This window comes from Astyanax mexicanus, chromosome 5 (assembly GCF_023375975.1).
Source record: "Astyanax mexicanus isolate ESR-SI-001 chromosome 5, AstMex3_surface, whole genome shotgun sequence".
In the NCBI taxonomy this organism is placed as follows: domain Eukaryota; kingdom Metazoa; phylum Chordata; class Actinopteri; order Characiformes; family Acestrorhamphidae; genus Astyanax; species Astyanax mexicanus.
The window spans coordinates 11,899,724-11,918,972 of NC_064412.1; the positions used below are offsets into that span (position 1 = coordinate 11,899,724).

A 19,249-nucleotide genomic window follows, 5' to 3' on the forward strand; every position below is an offset into this window, starting at 1 on the left:
GTCAGAAAATATCTTACTTTAATATATGTACAGTTACTTATGACTTGTATGTGGTCCTGTGCAAATGTTTCAGGGACTTAAATTATATTTAAACCAGAACTCTTTATTCATGTTAGTGTTTAGAAAAGCACTAATGTTAAAATTGTATGATTAAAAATAATTTGAATACAATTTCTACTTCTGGGTACTTCTGTTTAATTAAAAAAAAAAAACAGATATAATACCAACTACTTTTTCATCATGTAACAAATCATGAAACATCTTAGTTAACATTATATCAACATGTGGAACAACATGAGATGTTACACCATATGTTTGTATGTGTGTACATATTGCATTCTATAATATTTGAGACTGATTTTCAGTATGTGAAATTGTATCAAAATGTCAGGTCTTTTTTCTGCTATATGATGTTTTACTATGCAAAATAATTTATGTTTAAGAAATAAAAGGTTTAAGAATAAAAGATTAAACTGATTGGAAAATTTCTGGTGATTGACTGCCTAATTGCTTTAACAAGGTTCTCAGATTTGACTCCTTTAATTATTTCAGACTCTGCATCCATTACAATGGACATCATGTATTTTCTTTATTTTTAAATGTTTTGTTGCACATAACACTATTTGAGAGCTGTTTATCAGAATAGACCATAAGCCATGAATGGCCAATAAACAAGTTTATAAAGCAATAAAACAGTAGCTGGGCCCCGCCCACTGCATTGGACAAACAGTAGTACTAGAGCCATTAAGGCAAAGTAATAGCTAATTTTTTGTAATTTAGTAGAATTTAAAACACTTTTTAACATGTTTTTTTTTTACTCTTTAGGGATGGTCTATGAAATAAAAAGGTCAATATGAAAAATAAAATATTACACACAGGACAGGGCAGAGAGCTTATTTCTATAAAATAACTAATGAAGCCAATAAAAAAAAGGTCACACTCTATTTTGTTGGACCGCCTTTAGCTTTGATTGCAGCACGCATTCACTGTGGCATTGTTTCAATAAGCTTCTGCAGTGTCACAAGATTTATTTCAATCCAGTGTTGCATACATTTTTTACCAAGATCTTTCGCCGCATTGATGATGGTAGAGTCTGACCACTGCACAAAGTCTTCTCCTTCCAGCACATCCCAAAGATTCTCAATGAGGTTAAGATCTGGACTCTGTGGTGAACTCTCTCAATCCATGTGTGAAAATGATTATCTCATGCTCCCTGAATCACTCTTTTACAATTCCAGCCCCATGAATCCTGGAATTATAATTTTGGAATATGGCCGTGCCATCAGGGAAGAAAAAATGCATTGATGGAATAACCTGGTCTATATTCAGTATATTCAGGTAGTCAGCTGACCTCATTCTTTCAGCACATACTGTTGCTGAACCTAGACCTGCAGACCAACTGCAGCATCAACCCCTCATCATTTACTTACTTAAATCCGGGTGGAGATTTTTTTTTTGGTCAGTCAGTGTATTTCAGTGTGTGGTGAATGTTCAGTAGTGGGTGTGCATCAGGGAAATAATCTGGTGTTATCTCTGAACTCATTCACAACCCCATCCTCACTGACAACCCAGCCTGTCCAATGAGGAACACCCACAGCCCCTGCTCCCTCCCCCAGCCCCTCAGCCCCTCAGCTCCCTAAGCTCTCTGACTCTCTCTGATGCTGGAGCTCATATACTGTACTGCACTCAGTCATCTGCTCTGATCTCAGATCTTTAACTCCATCCCAGCAGGAACTGGAGCTTCAGCAGGGAACTGTGACTGGCTGTGTCTGGGAGAGGAGCGCAGAGCACTGGACTCTGGATACTGTTCTTCTCTAAAGGCTCTGGTGGACAGGTAGGATAAAGAAGGGTCCTGATGATGGAAGTATTTAGAGAACAGTGCAGAAAGTGCTGAGCTAGTTATTCTGGGGAAGAGACAGAAACTCACATTTTGCTCTGAATCAGTCTGTTATTCTCTGAGCTCGAGATGGGAGCTGGTGGTAGAACCGGCTGTGCTGCCCAGAGGATTTACTGCCCCCTCATCCTGCTGCTGCTCCTCTTCACCCCGCGCGTGGATTCCTCCTGGTGGTGAGTGTCTGCTCAACTTCTGCTAAACTCATGCACTTGCTAAACTCATTCAGCTTTCTGAACCACAGAATACAGAGACACAATTCACACTGGCAGCAGATATGTATCACTACACTGCAAAAGAATAATATATATATATATATGTATATATATATGTATATATATATATATATATATATATATACATATATATATATATGTACATATATATATATATATGTATATATATATACATATATATATACATATACATATATATATATATATGTATATATATATATATATATATATATACATATATATATTAGTTTCTCTGATAAAAATATTGAGCATATTATTAAGCATAAGTCTTAAATACAGCTCTGGAAAAAATTAGAGACCACCTAAAAATGATGAGTTTCTTTGATTTTACCAAATTGAAAACCTCTGGAATATAATCAAGAGGAAGATGGGTGATCACCATCAAACCAAGCTGAACTGCTTGAATTTTTTGCACCAGGAGTAAAGGCATAAAGTTATCCAAAATCAGTGTTTAAGACTGGTGGAGGAGAACATGTCAAAATGCATGAAAACTGTGATTAAAAACCAGGGTTATACCAGCAAATTTTGATTTATAAACTTTTAAAACTTTATGAATTTGAACTTGTTTTCTTTGCATTATTTTAGGTCTGAAAGCTCTGCATCTTTTTTGTTATTTTAATTTGGGAGAAATGTTGTTCTTAGTTTATAGAATAAAAAAACAATGTTCATTTTACTCAAACAGATACCTATAAATAGCAAAATCAGAGAAACTGATTCAGAAACTGAAGTGGTCTCTTAATTATTTCCAGAACTGTACATGGAATTGTCACCTTATTTTAAATAGTTTGACTTAAATTATTAATAATTTAATCTTAATTTGCTCATTTTAAAACTTGCAATTGCTTATTTTAAGAAATCTTAATAGGGAAAATGTACTTAAACCATTGACAGATTTTTGTTTTATATAAGCATATACATCTTAATTTACATACATGTAATCTATTTTTTTGCCAGTGGATTTTTTGCAGTGTAAAACATAACATACACTTACTGTCCAGCTTATGGCACTGATATGTAGTAATTAAACAACTCAGACAGACACATAGAGAGAGAGAGAGAGAGAGAGAGAGAGAGAGAGACTGATGCTGTTGTCCTCTATTACACTGGTCTGGGTAAAGCAACTCTGAGGAGACGTTTTGGTCTGGCCTTGTTTTTTTTTTCAGTAATTTCACCCACATATCATAAATCCTGTTGCTTCTTCTGTCAAAACAAGCAAACTTGTGCAATGATTTGGATCTGTGGATTTTGATTTATCTCTTCAGAGATTATTTCTTGATAAGAGCAAGGTTGTGATAAAAAGGCTGAATTAAATAAACTTAAATATTTACCTGTGATAGGCTCTGCCACTTCAGCTGCAGAAGTACTGGGAGATACTGGAAACAACTGATATTCTGTGATATTTTGTTGTTCTCTGATACATTTTGCGATAAAATTCAAAATATCCACCAAATTTTACCACCAAATATCTATCAAATCAATGATTCAAAATGTTATGATATTAACAATGTACTCAGCGGTACTGAATAAATATAATATGTAACCTGGTAGTTACTGTAATGTAAAATGAGAACAGTGTGCAGTGTCTATCTATCTATCTATCTATCTATCTATCTATCTATCTATCTATCTATCTATCTATCTATCTACTGAACATATTTATCACAGTATGTCAGTATACTTGTATAGAAGATTTATCACACAGCTCTTCTAAGAAACTGTTGAGCATTTTGAAAAATTCATGCATTTTTGAAAGTAATTAAATAAACTTCATTTTTCCATGAAAATATACATTTATACATACTTTGATAACTACATTTCACAGCTGATTATTTAGCAGGAAATTTGTAAAATTAAGCATCTTGCTTTTTAGATAATGTTTGTTAACTAGTTTTGAAGCAGTCAATGATTAGCCTGCTTACACGTTTTGAAAGCCTAGCTCCTCCCTCTAATTACTAACTCATATAAGTTAATGAGTTTTGATTATCTCATAATTTAACTAATAATTTATCTAATAATTACACTGTATAGATTTATATGTGAATAATTTTGAAAAGATTTAAACTAGTAAACTATGTTGAGATCTGGTCACCAGCAATCAGCAGCAGTAGGTCTTGTGTGAAACTGCTGAAGCAGTGCATGAAAGCCGAGGCGTTCCATATAATATACTCGTCTGTAATGTGTTAACTCGTCCGACATTCTTGTTCAGGGCCATAGACTTTGTCTGAGTTTGGTCGCGGGTTATTGCCTTTCAGCTCCTCTACACTTGCCGGTTTTGTAACTGCAGATGTGATGAAACGTTACGAGATTTCTCAATTAAATGTTTTTCCCTGTCACTAATTGCGGCGTTCGTGGGCCCTCCATCATGTCTCAATGGTAGCAGTATCAACACAGTCCAACATCTTACCAAACTGGAGCTGACTGCTTCGCGGCCTACAGCTGTGTAAACAACAGAGGTCTCAGTAGTCCACCCAATTTTAGATACTGTGAATGGAATCCCCCCTTAACAACGTTAATATGATCTTTTATCTTCACAAGTACAGGAAGTTATATCTTACCTGCTTCATGAATAGGCAGGTGGACCCCCATGCCCCACATATAGGTAATTGTGGCCCACCACCAGTATGAGGTTTAGCTGGTGGGACACCTACGGCGGCGTGCCTGAAGCCACGTGAGCTGCAGTGATAAATATCTCTCTGTTCCTACAGTAATTTATACAGTTATGGGGATTGTTGTCATCATAGCAATCAATTCACACACACACACACACACACACACTGCTTTTCTGGCTCACAGGAGTCCTCAATTCTTTCTTAAATCCAGACACATGCTGCTGATAAGTCTTATGCAGCACAGAGTGTGTGTGAATGAAGGATAAACAGGGCAGCCTTGCAGAGCAGGCCCTCCCTGCTTGCTGGTGAGAAGGATAAGTCTTTTGGAGCAGTGTATGTGTGTGTCTGTGTGCATGTGTGTGTGATAGGGACAGGGACGTCCATAAGAGGAGTGGAAACTGTGCCGTAGGTTCATCTGAGCACCATCGTACACCATCGTACCTACGACTGACTGGATAATGAGATCCGGGAAGGAGACAAGGCTGTGTGAGCACAGCATAAACTTTGCACCGTGTGTGTGTGTGTGTGCTGTAGATTTGAATAGAAGGGGTCAGTTGGAGGATACTGTAATCCCCAATTTGCCACCCATGGTCTGATTTTAGAATTTTAGTCTCCCGTCCAAACACTGCTCAGAAATTCTGCCTACAGTTCTGAACAGTTTGATGTTTAGTTAATTTGTTTTTTTATCTGGAGCATTACAGCTAATATATAATAAAAGATTAAAGTCACCTATTATAGCATTGTGTAAACTGCAGGTCGAAATTATCACTCAACTCAAATTTCATTGTTATAATGTTATAATTTTTTCAGATGTAACCATAGTCATTAAGGGTGATATGATGTGAATTAAGCCATTTCAATGCATAACATGCATTTAGGAAGAAAACAGTAACCATAAAATAAATGACAAAAGTATGGAAAATAGAGTTCTCCCAAAAAGGAAAAATGGTAATTTCTTATTGTGGAAAAATAAATTGAGTTACAGTATTGATAGTGACCATGGGTCATGATGGCTACACAAATACAGGCATTTAATTAAAAACCAATAATGAGCCTACATATGCCTTCTGAGCTTTATATGATATAATGGTAAAGATAAAATAGTGGTAAATAAACTGTCTTTTAGAACTACTTTGCTTTATGAAAATCTATATGTATCTTTCTGACAAATATGTTTTTGACCAAAACCTTCTCAAAGCCTTCAAAAAATATTTCTTGGCCATTGAGCATCATATTTGTACAACTTTATATAAGAACTAGCATTATAGAAGAAATAGCTTTAATAATAGTTTATAATAGTTAAATAGCTTTAATAATATTTAATAGCTTAAATAATTTTGGGGAATTTTGAACTGATCTGTTTATATGGACACTTCCAGCCAAATGTTGCCGGTCATGATCATTGTCACAAACTGAGCTGTCCACTGTGGGTGGTAATGCCTTCTATGACACATTTTCAGTACACATTGAATGCATGCGCCATTTAAAATAAAAATAAAATGTCATCCATTTGGCATCTGCTAAAAGGCTTCACTCAAATCATTCACTTTGGCTTGGCATGAACATGCTGGCCAGTGTTCAACCTCACTTACCAGAGGTAATGCTTTATGATCAATTAACATATTGCAATCCTGTGGTTTCTGTCATTTCCCTATATACTGGAAGCACTGTTGCAGATGTTGCAGATAACACTCCCCCTATTAATATTCAACATATACCTGTAAAATAACCAGTATCAAGTATACATTTAATGCCAATTATTCTGTTACAGTGAAACATGCTTTACTGGTAGTCTAGCTTTGCCATCATGCAGATAGCACATCAAACATGAACTAAAAACATAGTCCTGCCCTAAAAAAAACACAAGTTATTATTAAATAGAGATCCATGACAAAATCAAAATTATATCAGTATCACCAGAAATTGCATTTTTTTTTAATCTAATCAAGATATTTCAAACTGATACTTCCGGAAATATATTTTCCATACTGGAAAAGAATAAAAGCTCAGCTGACCATTCCTCTATGAAGGGCCAACACTGGCCGCTTTACTTTAAAATCCATTAATTTAAGCACATTTTTATTTATTATAATTAAAGCTTTTTACTAGTAAAAAAAATACATAATTTTAACTTGTTAATTCATAAACGGGGCTTAAAGCTTGGCCAGTCTATATAAAGACCAGTTAGCTAACAAATGTGAAAATAAAAAATGTGAAGACAAATTTCTTAGGAGAACCATTTAACCATTTAAGTTTAAGTTTATATACAGTTGGGTGAAAGCAAAAATGTAAGACAAATTAATGTTACATTTGTTTCTAAAGTGTGCAGAGAGTGTGTAGTCTCTCTGTAAGTTATACATGTGTAATATCATATATCGGCATCAGCTCAGAATTCCCATATCGGTGCATTCCTTATGTTAGATATTAGATAATAAAGTAAAATTAGAAACATTTTAGAGTTAATGAAATTGAAATCTGACTTTAACTTAGCCTTGAGTTAAGCAACAAGTTATCTGATTAATTTTATTGATGGACGGGACTTTTTGTCATATAGGTGTCATTTTGAGTGTTAACATTTATATTTCAGTAAAAAATCTCGCCTCCATTGATAATAAAAACCCACCTCACCCTTTAAAATATCCAGCTTTCTCAAATGCAATTAATTGGAAATTATATATGACATTGAGTTGGAAACCACATTTAAATTGTTGTTGGTAAAGTTAATAATTATATATGACATTGAGTTGGAAACCACATTTAAATTGTTGTTGGTAAAGTTAATAAGCTGTAATTACCGTAGCCTCGGAGCTTCTGCATGAGTACTGCATAAGAACTAAGGAACCTGACCAGCAGATACAGTATATTTGATTTCTGGATGAGACCAGATCAGTTTAGACTTACAGTACGTTACTTAACCTTAATATTGATTGCTGATGATTGACTGCATATATTTTAGTAGTAATTAATCTGGTAGACCCATGGAAATAAGTTATTTTTGGGCTTATCTTCTCTGCAGGTACATCGGTGCACTGGGTGCACGAGTTATATGCGACAACATTCCCGGCCTGGTCAACAAGCAGCGGCAGTTGTGCCAGCGACACCCAGACCTTATGCAGTCCATCGGTGAGGGAGCCAACGAGTGGATCCGGGAGTGCCAGCACCAGTTCCGGCACCACCGCTGGAACTGCAGCACACTGGAACGAGACCACACAGTGTTCGGCCGGGTCATGCTTCGCAGTGAGTTCCGTCTTTATTTATAGAGCACTTTATAGCACATTAATAACGCTGATATAAATAATCCATACATATATATAAGGATCCTACAGGGGATTATATGCTGCGTATAAATAGGCTAAATAGGCTGTAAGCAGAACTAGTGCGGGAGGAAAGAAGCCAACGCTTCTCAGCTTTCCAAGAGTGGGAGAGAGTCTGAGAGAGAGTGGATATTCTCCAAATACAAGTGGCAAGTAAGGGGGGCTCTGCACGGCTGATGTATAAACAGTAATAGGAGATGTAAATATTTGTGAAGATGACTCTGGCAGACAGACAAAGCTGCCGTCTTTGACATATCACCCTCTGTTTTGGCTAAGTGCGTAAGCGGGAGGATGAAAAATGAGGGAAATGGGGGTCATTGTGCTCTCCGCTGCAGGGGAAAAACACACCTCAGGGCTGCGAGTGCAATCATCCAGAGAACTGAAGGTGAAGAAGTGTTGGTCTGAATCAGTCTGATGGCAGGAAGCTCCAGGGTGGCCTCCCGTACTCTTAGACAGGCCCAGAAAGCCAAGAGCTTAAACCTGAGAGGATGATGGTTAGTTCATGGTCCATATCACATGTGCACAAGGGTGGAACCATAAGCACAAGTGTGGGAGCACAGCAGAGGTTGGCCTGCATGGTTATGGATAAAACCAACGTAACAATCTGTACATTAGATGATACCAGACCCATTGCAGTAAGGCAAGAAAACCAATCAATTGCCTTGGGCCACGAGCTTGCCTAGGGCCCAGAGACAAAAACTGGTTATGAATTAAATGCAATGACAAACTGTGAGCAAACTTTTTACATATTGTGATGATCAATGCAGTACAATACAACAACACTGGTATCAGAATCCCACTCAAGGGGGCCCCTCCCACTGGTTGCTAACAGTAGCCAGCCAGCCAGGTTCGTCATTCCTGCACCTGGCAAAATATCAAATTTCAGCAATCATAAAAAAGCCAGAAAAAATCAAGATAAAAAAACAGACCAAAAGTAGTAAGTCTGTGTACTAAACATAATTATACCACAGTTATATTACAACCTTGCAATGTGATTGGCTGAGAGCTGTTAGCAGCCGGTAATGCACTGTATCCGAAGCTCTCCATGTATGACCTAGCAATGATGTAGCGCTTACAAACCAAACAGCGCAGCTACAAAAAGAACAGCAACATTGTCAATATGAATTACAATCATTAAATCTATTGGCTTCAAAAGCACTTGTTTTGATCTGAAACTGGAGGAGGAAGCTATAAATGACTAGCCTGATACCTCCAATGAGCCAAGGTTTGTTAAGCTTACAAACAATTATTCGGATGAGTTGGAAATGCAGAGAAACAAAGTTAGTACAGTAAAACAAACCTCTTGGACTTGGGCTACATCCTGATTAAAGAACAACGACATTAAAGTCGATTTTAGTATTATTAACAAAAATAAAATGAATCAGCTTTGACGACGATTTTATGAATCCCTCAGAAAGGTGACAGTAGAAGTATGTATCATCAGCAGCTTTGTTGAGTTAAGAGCTGTGGTTTTAGCAGCAGGCCGTTGAATGGAACTATTTTAGCTTATTTCTCATCCTCTTTAACTCAAAATCTTTCAATAAACAGCATTAATCGCAGTATATGCGACATGCATGTAAGAAGTATTTGCACTGTCAAAAAAAGTTTTAATTGATATAAAATGTGCATGAATTTAAACAGTGAGTCTATGCTGTGGTTCCTGTAGTCTTTGGGTGGACGAGACGGGCTGGTAATCCATAGGGTTTTTTGCTGTGAACCATGTGTGGGGAGTCCCTAAATGACTTAAAACGACCCTAGATAATAATATGGAAGAACTCGACGAGTGCAGAAATTAGTCATTTGTATTAAATAATGCCTCAGATCTTATAGTTTTTGCAGTTATTATTCTGCCATATAGATAATCATCATGCCCTCCCCTCCAGGCAGTCGCGAAGCAGCATTTGTGTATGCGATCTCCTCTGCGGGAGTGGTCTACGCCATCACCAGAGCCTGTAGCCTGGGGGAGCTGAAGATCTGCAGCTGTGATACCCACAAGAGAGGCCGAGCCAGTGACGAAATGGGTGACTTTGACTGGGGCGGCTGCAGCGACAACATCAACTACGGCATCAAGTTCGCCAAGGCCTTTGTGGATGCCAGGGAGAGGATGGTAAAAGATGCCCGAGCTCTGATGAACCTCCACAATAACCGCTGTGGGAGAATGGTGAGCATCTGTAGCATAACCGCTTTAAGGTTCAGAGGATACAGTAGCATCATGGGTTTCATGTTGAAGATGGGCCACGTGGGCCGAGTCCTCTAAAATCTTGGGACCCTCAAATATAGATGCTGACACAATTTTACACCCATGACTCACAGAGAGATCTTGTTTCTTAACAACATACCACACCAGTTAGTTTCCATCAACACTACACACATCCCTGTTGTCTGTTTATCTTCCTGTTATTCATCTCCTCTACTTCTTGTCCATGGTAACTGGTTTAAAACTAATTCTTAACAACCTGCAATATACAGCTCTGGAAAAAATAAAGAGAGCACTTCAGTTTCTGAATCAGTTTCTCTGATTTTGCTATTTATAGGTTTATGTTTGCGTAAAATGAACATTGTTGTTTTATTATATAAACTATGGACAACATTTATCCCAAATTCTAAATAAATATATTGTCTTCTTGTCAACAGCGGTAATGGATCTGTGGTATAATCACAATAATACACTCAGGATTCATGCTATAATGTGTAATATTGGCACTGTTGTGCTGATATACGACCGCAGCACAGCAGTGCCAATATTACACATTATAGCACTCCCTCTCTTGTATTATTGCTTAATCAGCACTAGGTGAAATATAATGCTTTGATAGTATAAACGTGTTTGGTAAGTAATTATAGGTATTCATATAATTCTGGTTATGCCACAATGATATTTTAGTTTTTGAATTTTTGGTGACTATCGGGGCACTATCAAAAAACCTGATTTAAGTAGAAGCTGAAGTGTTCTTTAAGAGTGGAACTTAAGCGGAAATACTGATGTATTTAACATTTTTTTTACTTAAGTATTGCAATTATTATATTGTAAAATAAGTGGAAATGATATTGTAGAGTGAAAGGCAGAACAGAAGCGTTGAGATTTTCTCATAAGATCAGCTTGACCTCTTGATTTACTCAATGATAAGAATCTTCATCAAACCAGGTGACAGTGAAAAACATCTACCGCTTTCGCAGTGGAAAAAAATAATAATCCAGTAGATTACAGATACAGCATTCTTGTACTTTACTACTCTTTACTGTTACACTTTACTTTACTGTTACATTTACACTTAACTGTTACATTTACACTTAACCAATATAGAGTTATTGATTGGTGAACATTTGCTCCCCCTAGGCAGTGAAGCGTTTCATGAAGCTTGAGTGTAAGTGCCATGGAGTCAGTGGCTCGTGCGCTCTGAGGACGTGCTGGCTTGCCATGTCAGACTTCCGCCGCACTGGAGACTATCTGAGGAAGAAGTACAACACAGCAGTGGAGGTCACGATGAACCAGGATGGCACTGGGTTCATGGCCGCCGATAGGAACTTCAAAGGAACAACCAAAAATGACCTGGTGTATGTGGAAAGCTCACCAGACTACTGTCTTATGGATCGAACAGCAGGTGGGTGAAAGGTCACAGAGGCTTATCTTATTTTAATCATATCTTTATTAAGTAATTGTGGTGTAATGGAAAAAAAAAAAACTAATTAGAAAGGCTGCTAGAGGTCCAGCGGTCCAAAATTCTGCCACTATTGATTGGCTTTGCTCTCTCTGAAGGGATAGATGGCGCTTTTTCTCACATCACTCATAGTATGATAATGTTGGTCAGCACACACTGTAAAACATTTTAAGTTGGTTAAACTCAGCAACATAAGTTCCCCTGCTGCTGCTTAAAAAGCTTAAAAAGCTGAGTTAACTCAACTTGATGAAAACATTTGTATGAACTCAAGATGTTAAGTTAAACAAGTTGTTCAAATACTCATTACTTATTGTTTCAACTTGATGCACTGAGTTAAAACAACTCAAGTGTTTAATTTGTCCTTTTTAAAAAAATGTTCTGTTTAGTCAAATAAACTAACAATTCAGCTTTATTTTAACACACACTTTCAAGTTAGTAAAACTTCAGTAATATTCACACAACTTATTATTTTAAGTTAACCATAAGTATTAGAAACATTTTTAACATTATTATTTAACTGCCAATACTGACAGTATATTGCTGGGGCAGAATAAGAGTAAACTCAGTAAAGAGTGAACTCTGTAGCTCAAAGCCAGCATACTGTGATCACTACAAACACAACAAAGTTAATGTGCTCTTACAGCCTACAACACTGAGGCCTGGCAATCAACACATATATTATATTACTGCACGCCCAGGATCAGGTAGCTTTGTACAACAGACAACACAAAGATGGTAAGTAAGGGAGAGACCACACCCAATATGCAAATATTGGCCTGGCAATCAACGTATATATTATAATTAGTGCACGCCCAGAATAAGGTAGCTTTGGGCAACAGACAACACAAAGATGGTAAGTAAGCGAGCGGCTACACCCAATATGCAGATATATGGTACCAGGAACCAATAGGAAAGCTGCATGAACCAACACTGTAGAAAGAGCTAAAAGTTGGTTGAAATCACATTTTTTCGTTGGCTCAACAAACCTTTTTAAGTTTTCCGATTGAAAACAATGGAGTTGTACTGGCCGGTGAGTTCACTCAACTTAATAACATTAGTTCTTCTGACTAAAACACAGAATTACTTTTTGGAGTGTTGGTGACTCACGCAGCTGAAAGTAATCCCCTTTAGTTTTTTGCTCCTTATTATTATTAACTGCTATGCGTCAGTTAAAAAAGTGTTTAGCCCAATGTGCCCACGGTTTTAAAGTTGTAAAAAGTACTCCAGTCTTTTCTAACTTGCTGCCTATCACTCTACCTCTCTGCATTTTCAAATCTTCACACTTTCATTTTTTTTAACCAATAACTTAAAAACGTAAGTTGAATAAACTTGGGTAAATTTGAATAACTCACAGGAAGTTAAGACAATATGTTATTTTAAGTTATTTTTATGTAAAACAAAGGAACTTGAGTTAAATATACTAAACTTGTCATGGCAATTGGAATTGAAAAGAACAAATAAGTTCACATAACTTAATGTGGCTGTAATGTTTTACAGTGCAGGCATCTGTTAGCTGATGTATCAGAGCTGGGGAGCTGTGCTTTCCTCTGAGCACACTGGAAACCCAGTGATGCTGCATCAGCGGCAGATGGAAAAGATGCAGTGGCCGGCTTCATATGTGTTGAAGAAAGCATGTTATAGTCTTCACCCTCCTATTGTTGGGGCATTACTTGTGATAGGGTGAGTTTATATGAACAGAGATTGGATAATTAATTGGAATAAAATCGGGTAAAATAAGAAAACTAACATTACATTATTAAGAAGTAAATGAGTATAGCCTCAATTCTAATTTTTGAAAATAATGTTGATTCATAGGCTTCACAAGAAGTGCCTAGAACAGCACAGCAAACACCCCCGAAAGCCTTTCCCAAGAATTTTCAGTTCTGGCCCTGGAGAGCTCGAGTCCAGCACAGTTTGGTGATATCATTGCTCAAAGTGCTCTGGACTTAGGCCTTCCAAGAACAGTGCTGAGCACCCCTGGATTATCCATTTTGTGACACTGACAATGACCCAGCTAACAATTTTTTGGTTAGTAGAACAAAAGCAAAGGCAGCAGTTAACATAAACATTAGATAACCCAAACCCTCTGAGTCTGTTAGCAGAACAAGACATAACCCAAAAGTCATTTTTTATTGCAGTATATTGTTATTGTTGTGATTTATTACTTTTATCACTGACCCCGTGTGTAAAGCCGATGTTGTGCTGAATTCAGCACCCCCGCCAGGAAAAGCACCCCCTCTCGGGAGCGCGCACTCACATCTTCTTGGCTTTAACTTTAGTTTGAAAATGGAAATACACAAGATAGTTTTCTAAGCTACTTTGACTCAAGAGAGGGGGCTTTTACTGATGGGGGTGCAGATTTTGACGCGCCTTCAAAATAAAAGTTTATTTTAAAACAATTTCAGCTTTTTCTGCGGTATCATTTTAGGGGGCACAAATCCACCTATTTCCATCTATACATCCCATCAATGGTTCTTAGGACATTCTTAGAACATTTATTCTGTCAAGTTTTTTAGGATTTTCTTGAAACATTTTAATTTTGCGATTTTAAACATTTTGGTAATGTTTGATCATTTTAAGTTTTAGAGTTAAGAATTTAACTTTTAATGTTTCCATGATGTTGGTATTTCTTTAGCTGGAAATGTTTTGTGAGAAACGTTCTAATAATGTTGTGATGCAAACCATTATTAAGTAACTTTTTTTAAAACGTGTAATAACCATTATTGCTGTAATCTTACAGGCTAACCTTCCTGTAACCTTTCCAAAACGCTGCTAAAAGTTATTTTTTATAACGTTCTCAATTAACTTGAAGGGTACACTCACTGTCTGATTTGAGAACAGCGGATTTGACAATAACTAATCCTGTTTCAGGTTCTCTGGGCACTGCAGGGAGGGTGTGCAACAAATCATCCAGGGGAATGGACGGCTGTGAAGTCATGTGCTGCGGCCGAGGATACGACACCACGCGAGTTAAACGGGTCAGCAAGTGCGAGTGCAAGTTTAAGTGGTGCTGCGCTGTGGAATGCAGAGACTGCGAGGACACTGTGGACGTTCACACCTGCAAGCCTCATAAGCGCCCCGATTGGCTGGATCTCACCTGACAGGCATGGACGTGGTCAATCACTTCCGAGTTTCTCAGGTTTTTCATGTGGACCACTGCATCACAGGGTGCGAGTCCCAGGCCTCCTGATCCCCACCAACAGAACCTTGAACCTTGTTGGACCTCCGTGGTGAAAGAGCAGAGGTGAAGCTAATGCCAAGTCTGGAATCTTGCTAGTCATTGGATGTCATGAGAAAGTATGTTGTGTATGTGGTTTGTGTCGTTGCGGTTGAATAACCTCTGATCAGAACTTAGAACTGCTTGCGCACTGCTTTAAAACTATGAAAAAAAAGACTGTCCTGTTAACTTACATAACACTAAACTTGTTGTGAGGACTTGTTTGACAAGAATGAACTTTCGCATTCGTTATGCTCTTTCTTTAAACCGGACTCTGAAACGAAGAGTAAGTCTAGCTAACTGAGATTTTATATTAACTTTTATAGACAAGACACTGGAGATGGTACAGAGCATCAAGAACATGTACAAAATCAACTCACAAAAGGACTAAAGTTGGAAGTGTCCCCCAGCACTGGAGATGGTGCTAGAGAAGAACATACAGTACCAATCAAAAGTTTGGACAAGTTTCCTTTCCTCATTCAGTGTTTTTCTTTATTTCTTTATTTAATTTATTTTCTAAGTTGTAGATTAATATAAAATACATGACAATTGAGGGCATGTAGTAAACAGTAAAACAAAAAAGTGTTTGGTGATTTGGGATGAGCTGGAGCTTCACAGCGTGAAGGAAAAGCAGCAACTATTGTTCAGCACCTCCAGGAACTCCTTCCTTCAAGACACTGAGAAAACTATTCCAGGTGATTCTCCCTCATGAAGACACTGAGATTAAAATAACAAGAATGTGCAGATCTGTCCTCAAATCTACAAGTAAATTCAGCTACTAAAACATATTCTGGTTTGTTTAACACTTTTCCTTTACAGAATAATTCCATGTTTTTCCTGTATAGCTTTAAAAACTTCAATATTAATTTCACAATTTAGAAAATCATAAAAAGAAAGAAAACACATTAAATGAGTAAAGGTGTGTCCAAACTTTGGTTGACTGGTACTGTATAGAAAATCAACTCAAAATGGACTAATGTTGGAAGTGTTTTCCAGCTGGATTTAGACCTGATTTGTCCAGTAGCAATAATAAATCTGCAGAAGGAGCTGATTTTTTGTACTTGAACACAGCATTTATATTGTTAAACAATACTACAGCTGTATTTCTTTAAAACTGTTTCCTGTAAGGTTTTTTTTTTGTATATTTGACTTGGAGAAATACACTAAATATATAGATCAAAGACTGACTTAATGGTATGCCCTAATTTGTTACATTTATATACTCATAATACTTATAATTTATACAGCTCTGAAAAAAAGGCTACAGTTTTTCTAACTTTGCTATTTATAGGTATATGTTTGAGTTAAATAAACATTGTAGTTTTAGACAACATTTCTCCCAAATTTCTTTCCAAATTACTCCCAAAAATATTGTCATTTTATGTTTTTATTTGCAGAAAATGAGAAATGGCTGAAATGACAGAAATATACAGAGCTTTCAGACCTCAAATAATGCGAAGAAAACAAGTTCATATTCATTTAAAGTTTTAAGAGTTTAGAAATAACCCTGTTTTTTAATCACAGTTTTATGCATCTTGGCATGCTCTCCTCCACCAGTTTTACACACTACTTTTGGATAACTTAAAAGCAGTTCAGCTTGGTTTAATTGCTTGTGATCATCCATCCTACTCTTGATTATATTCCAGAGGGTTTCAATTTGGCAAAATCAAAGAAACTTATCATTTTAAAGTGGTCTTTAATTTTTTTTTCCAGGGCTGTATATAAGCATTTAATGAAGTGCAGTGATAAAGATCATTCACCTATCTGCTTTAAAACTGCATATTATTTAATGAAAGTTAAGTCCCATATATAGGCACTGGTTGCTTGGTACTTGGCTTAGTAATGGAACACATTGGCATGGTGGTGATTAGTGTTTTAGTGTATGTTGTGCTTGTATGCGTGGATCAGATACAGCAGTGCTGCTGGAGTTTTTAAACGCCTTCAGTGTCACTGCTGGTCTGGGAATAGTGCACCAACGAGAAATATCAAGCCAACATTGTGGGCATATAATATTATATAATACTGTGACTGGACTGTGTAGGATGCCTGCAATTTCCCTTTTCTTCACATGAAAAACGGGGAAATTCCACTAAACAGTTCTCCACCTTGGCAATAACAAACTTTTAAAAGTCTAGGCAGAAGGCTAATGCATATTTATTGTTTCTTTTCTAACTCAAAGTGCTGCAGAGCCAAAATATTACAAAATGTGTCACTGTGTAAAGACTGCACTGAAAGTTATGACCACTTCTGCTTGATCTACGTGTCTCTGAATTGTGGATCATATCTTTTTTAAATGTTAGATGTATTACTGGCCTCCGTTTTTATGATCGCAGGTATAAACAATGCAAACTGTCAAATCATTGCTATAAGTATAAGATCGCTTACCAGGACTAGGCAGTAAAAATAGCCAGGACAGCATGTCTAGCATTCATTTTGCTAGGCCAAACGAGTACCTTTGGTGTGACAACATGGTTGTTTCTATATCTGCTGTTAAGATGGATGAGTGAGCGCGAAGTCAGGCTTTTGGCATGCTGGTCGGAGAATGCATGTCCAAAATGATGGTGCCATTAATCTAAAGCAACTTGAACCTTTGTCAGGTAAAAGACAGGAAGGGGGGGCTTGTTCTGACATTGGTTATTGGTCATGAGCAAAGGGGAGTCCCAAAAACAAATGAAAGGTGGGAAAGAAAAAATAAGCCATGGCTTGTTAATTGATACAGAGTTTAAATAATGGATATTGAGTTTTTGCGTAATATGAAATAAAACACAGACCTGAGACTTATAAGATGTATAAGTAGTTGACATTATGTAAGAGATTACCTCCCATATTTGATTATGTTCTATGTTAGTCATTCGGCCATCCTGACATTAGTCCTCATAGACTCTCAAATGAAGTATCATCTATTTTAGGGGTATTTAATTAAAATTCAGTACGGTCCAGTTAGAGAAAATTTCATCAGGTCAAGGTCCGAACCATCGTCATGTTTAACTTGTGTTATGATTCAGAGCTATATCCTGTCTACTGAAGAAGCCTATAGTAGTTCTGTCAGTGTTTTATATCACCAACAACTGAACGACAAAACAAATTACAAATACTATTTAGTATATTTCAACAATATTAATTGTTTTAAATAGGCCTGTCACAATAATTACATTATCGACTTATCATACAATAAATGGAAACTCCCTCAATAATTTAACTTATCAAGTCTATTAATGTGAATCTGAATGTCAACTTTGTTTCAAAATTATATATTTATTCTATTTGATTATATATATATATATATATATATATATATATATATATATATATATATATATATATTAGATTTAGGCCTGCCTGTCATGTAAATTACATGAATGACAAATCATACAATATATGGAGAAATGTTTGCTGAACTTGGCCAGAATATTTACTTTGTTTATTTAATATTATTACTTTTAGTATGTTTTATAAATGTGGTATTTTAATTTATTGTTCTGGTGCGCACCATCTTAATTAGCCTTTCTCGCTTTATTCTCAGCTTCTCACCGCCTGCTTCGCCTGTGTGTTGCTCTGTGCTCCCACATCTGCACAGATCTGATTGGCAGAGGAGAGCGTTTGGTGATTTTACAGCACACGTGATTGGTCTGTGAGTTTACTGTGCTGTAAAGCACGTAAACCATAAAGACAAGTAAAAGTTCCACTGCTCTAAATGAACACTGTCAGAATTAAATCCTTCTCAGTAGTTTATCGGTTTGGGTCCGCATTGGACAACGCCTGGGTCCGGACCCGGACCGCGCTCCGCCCGTTAGTAACCTCTGTTCTATACCTTTAATAGCCTTTAAAAAAGAAAAAATGCGTCTTAAACCTTACTCGTTATGCTAACGTGTTTCTATCCTTTAGAAAGTGCTTATATTTAAGAAAAAGCTGATAAATTCTCTGTTGGCTCAGTTATCACTGTTTCATTTTGCTTTCAGGATTCATCCAAAGATACATTTTTCCAGTGTTGGAATGTCAGAAATTTCCCACAGCCAGTTTAATAATGTTCTCTGTCATTCAACAGCTCCTCACACCTCCTCCTGCCAAAGAAAAACGTTCTGTGTTGAGAAAGAGTTGAGGAAAACATGTCAGACTGTGTTTACTTTCAAACATTGTAAAACGGCCCCCTTGATACTCTGTGGTCAGTGATGAAATTTACGCTTGTTCCTAAACATAAAACCCTACCATTTCAATTAGCGCACTAATCCCTAAGTAAGAGTCGAGACGTTCTGGTTGAAAGCTCGGGTCTCGAGTGTCATTCAGAGTTTCTCCGGCCAAGTG

General features: G+C 36.9%; 1 protein-coding gene across 1 annotated transcript; it reads left to right on the forward strand.

Annotated features, from left to right (window-relative positions):
• Positions 1-1,659: 1,659 nt before the first annotated feature.
• Positions 1,660-16,013, forward strand: wnt2ba (wingless-type MMTV integration site family, member 2Ba). The gene is made up of 5 exons (XM_015606902.3): positions 1,660-2,067; positions 7,774-7,994; positions 9,955-10,232; positions 11,409-11,673; positions 14,602-16,013. Exons 1-5 carry the CDS (start codon positions 1,967-1,969, stop codon positions 14,829-14,831), a joined length of 1,095 nt encoding a protein of 364 aa, XP_015462388.3. The 5' UTR covers positions 1,660-1,966; the 3' UTR covers positions 14,832-16,013.
• The last annotated feature ends 3,236 nt before the right edge of the window (positions 16,014-19,249 follow it).

Coding starts and splice junctions, on each gene's coding strand:
- wnt2ba (XM_015606902.3), top strand. CDS start 1,967: ATGGGAGCTGGTGGTAGAACCGGCTGTGCTGCCCAGAGGATTTACTGC. Junction 7,995..9,954: donor CGGCCGGGTCATGCTTCGCA/GTGAGTTCCGTC, acceptor CCTCCCCTCCAG/GCAGTCGCGAAGCAGCATTT. Junction 11,674..14,601: donor TCTTATGGATCGAACAGCAG/GTGGGTGAAAGG, acceptor ATCCTGTTTCAG/GTTCTCTGGGCACTGCAGGG.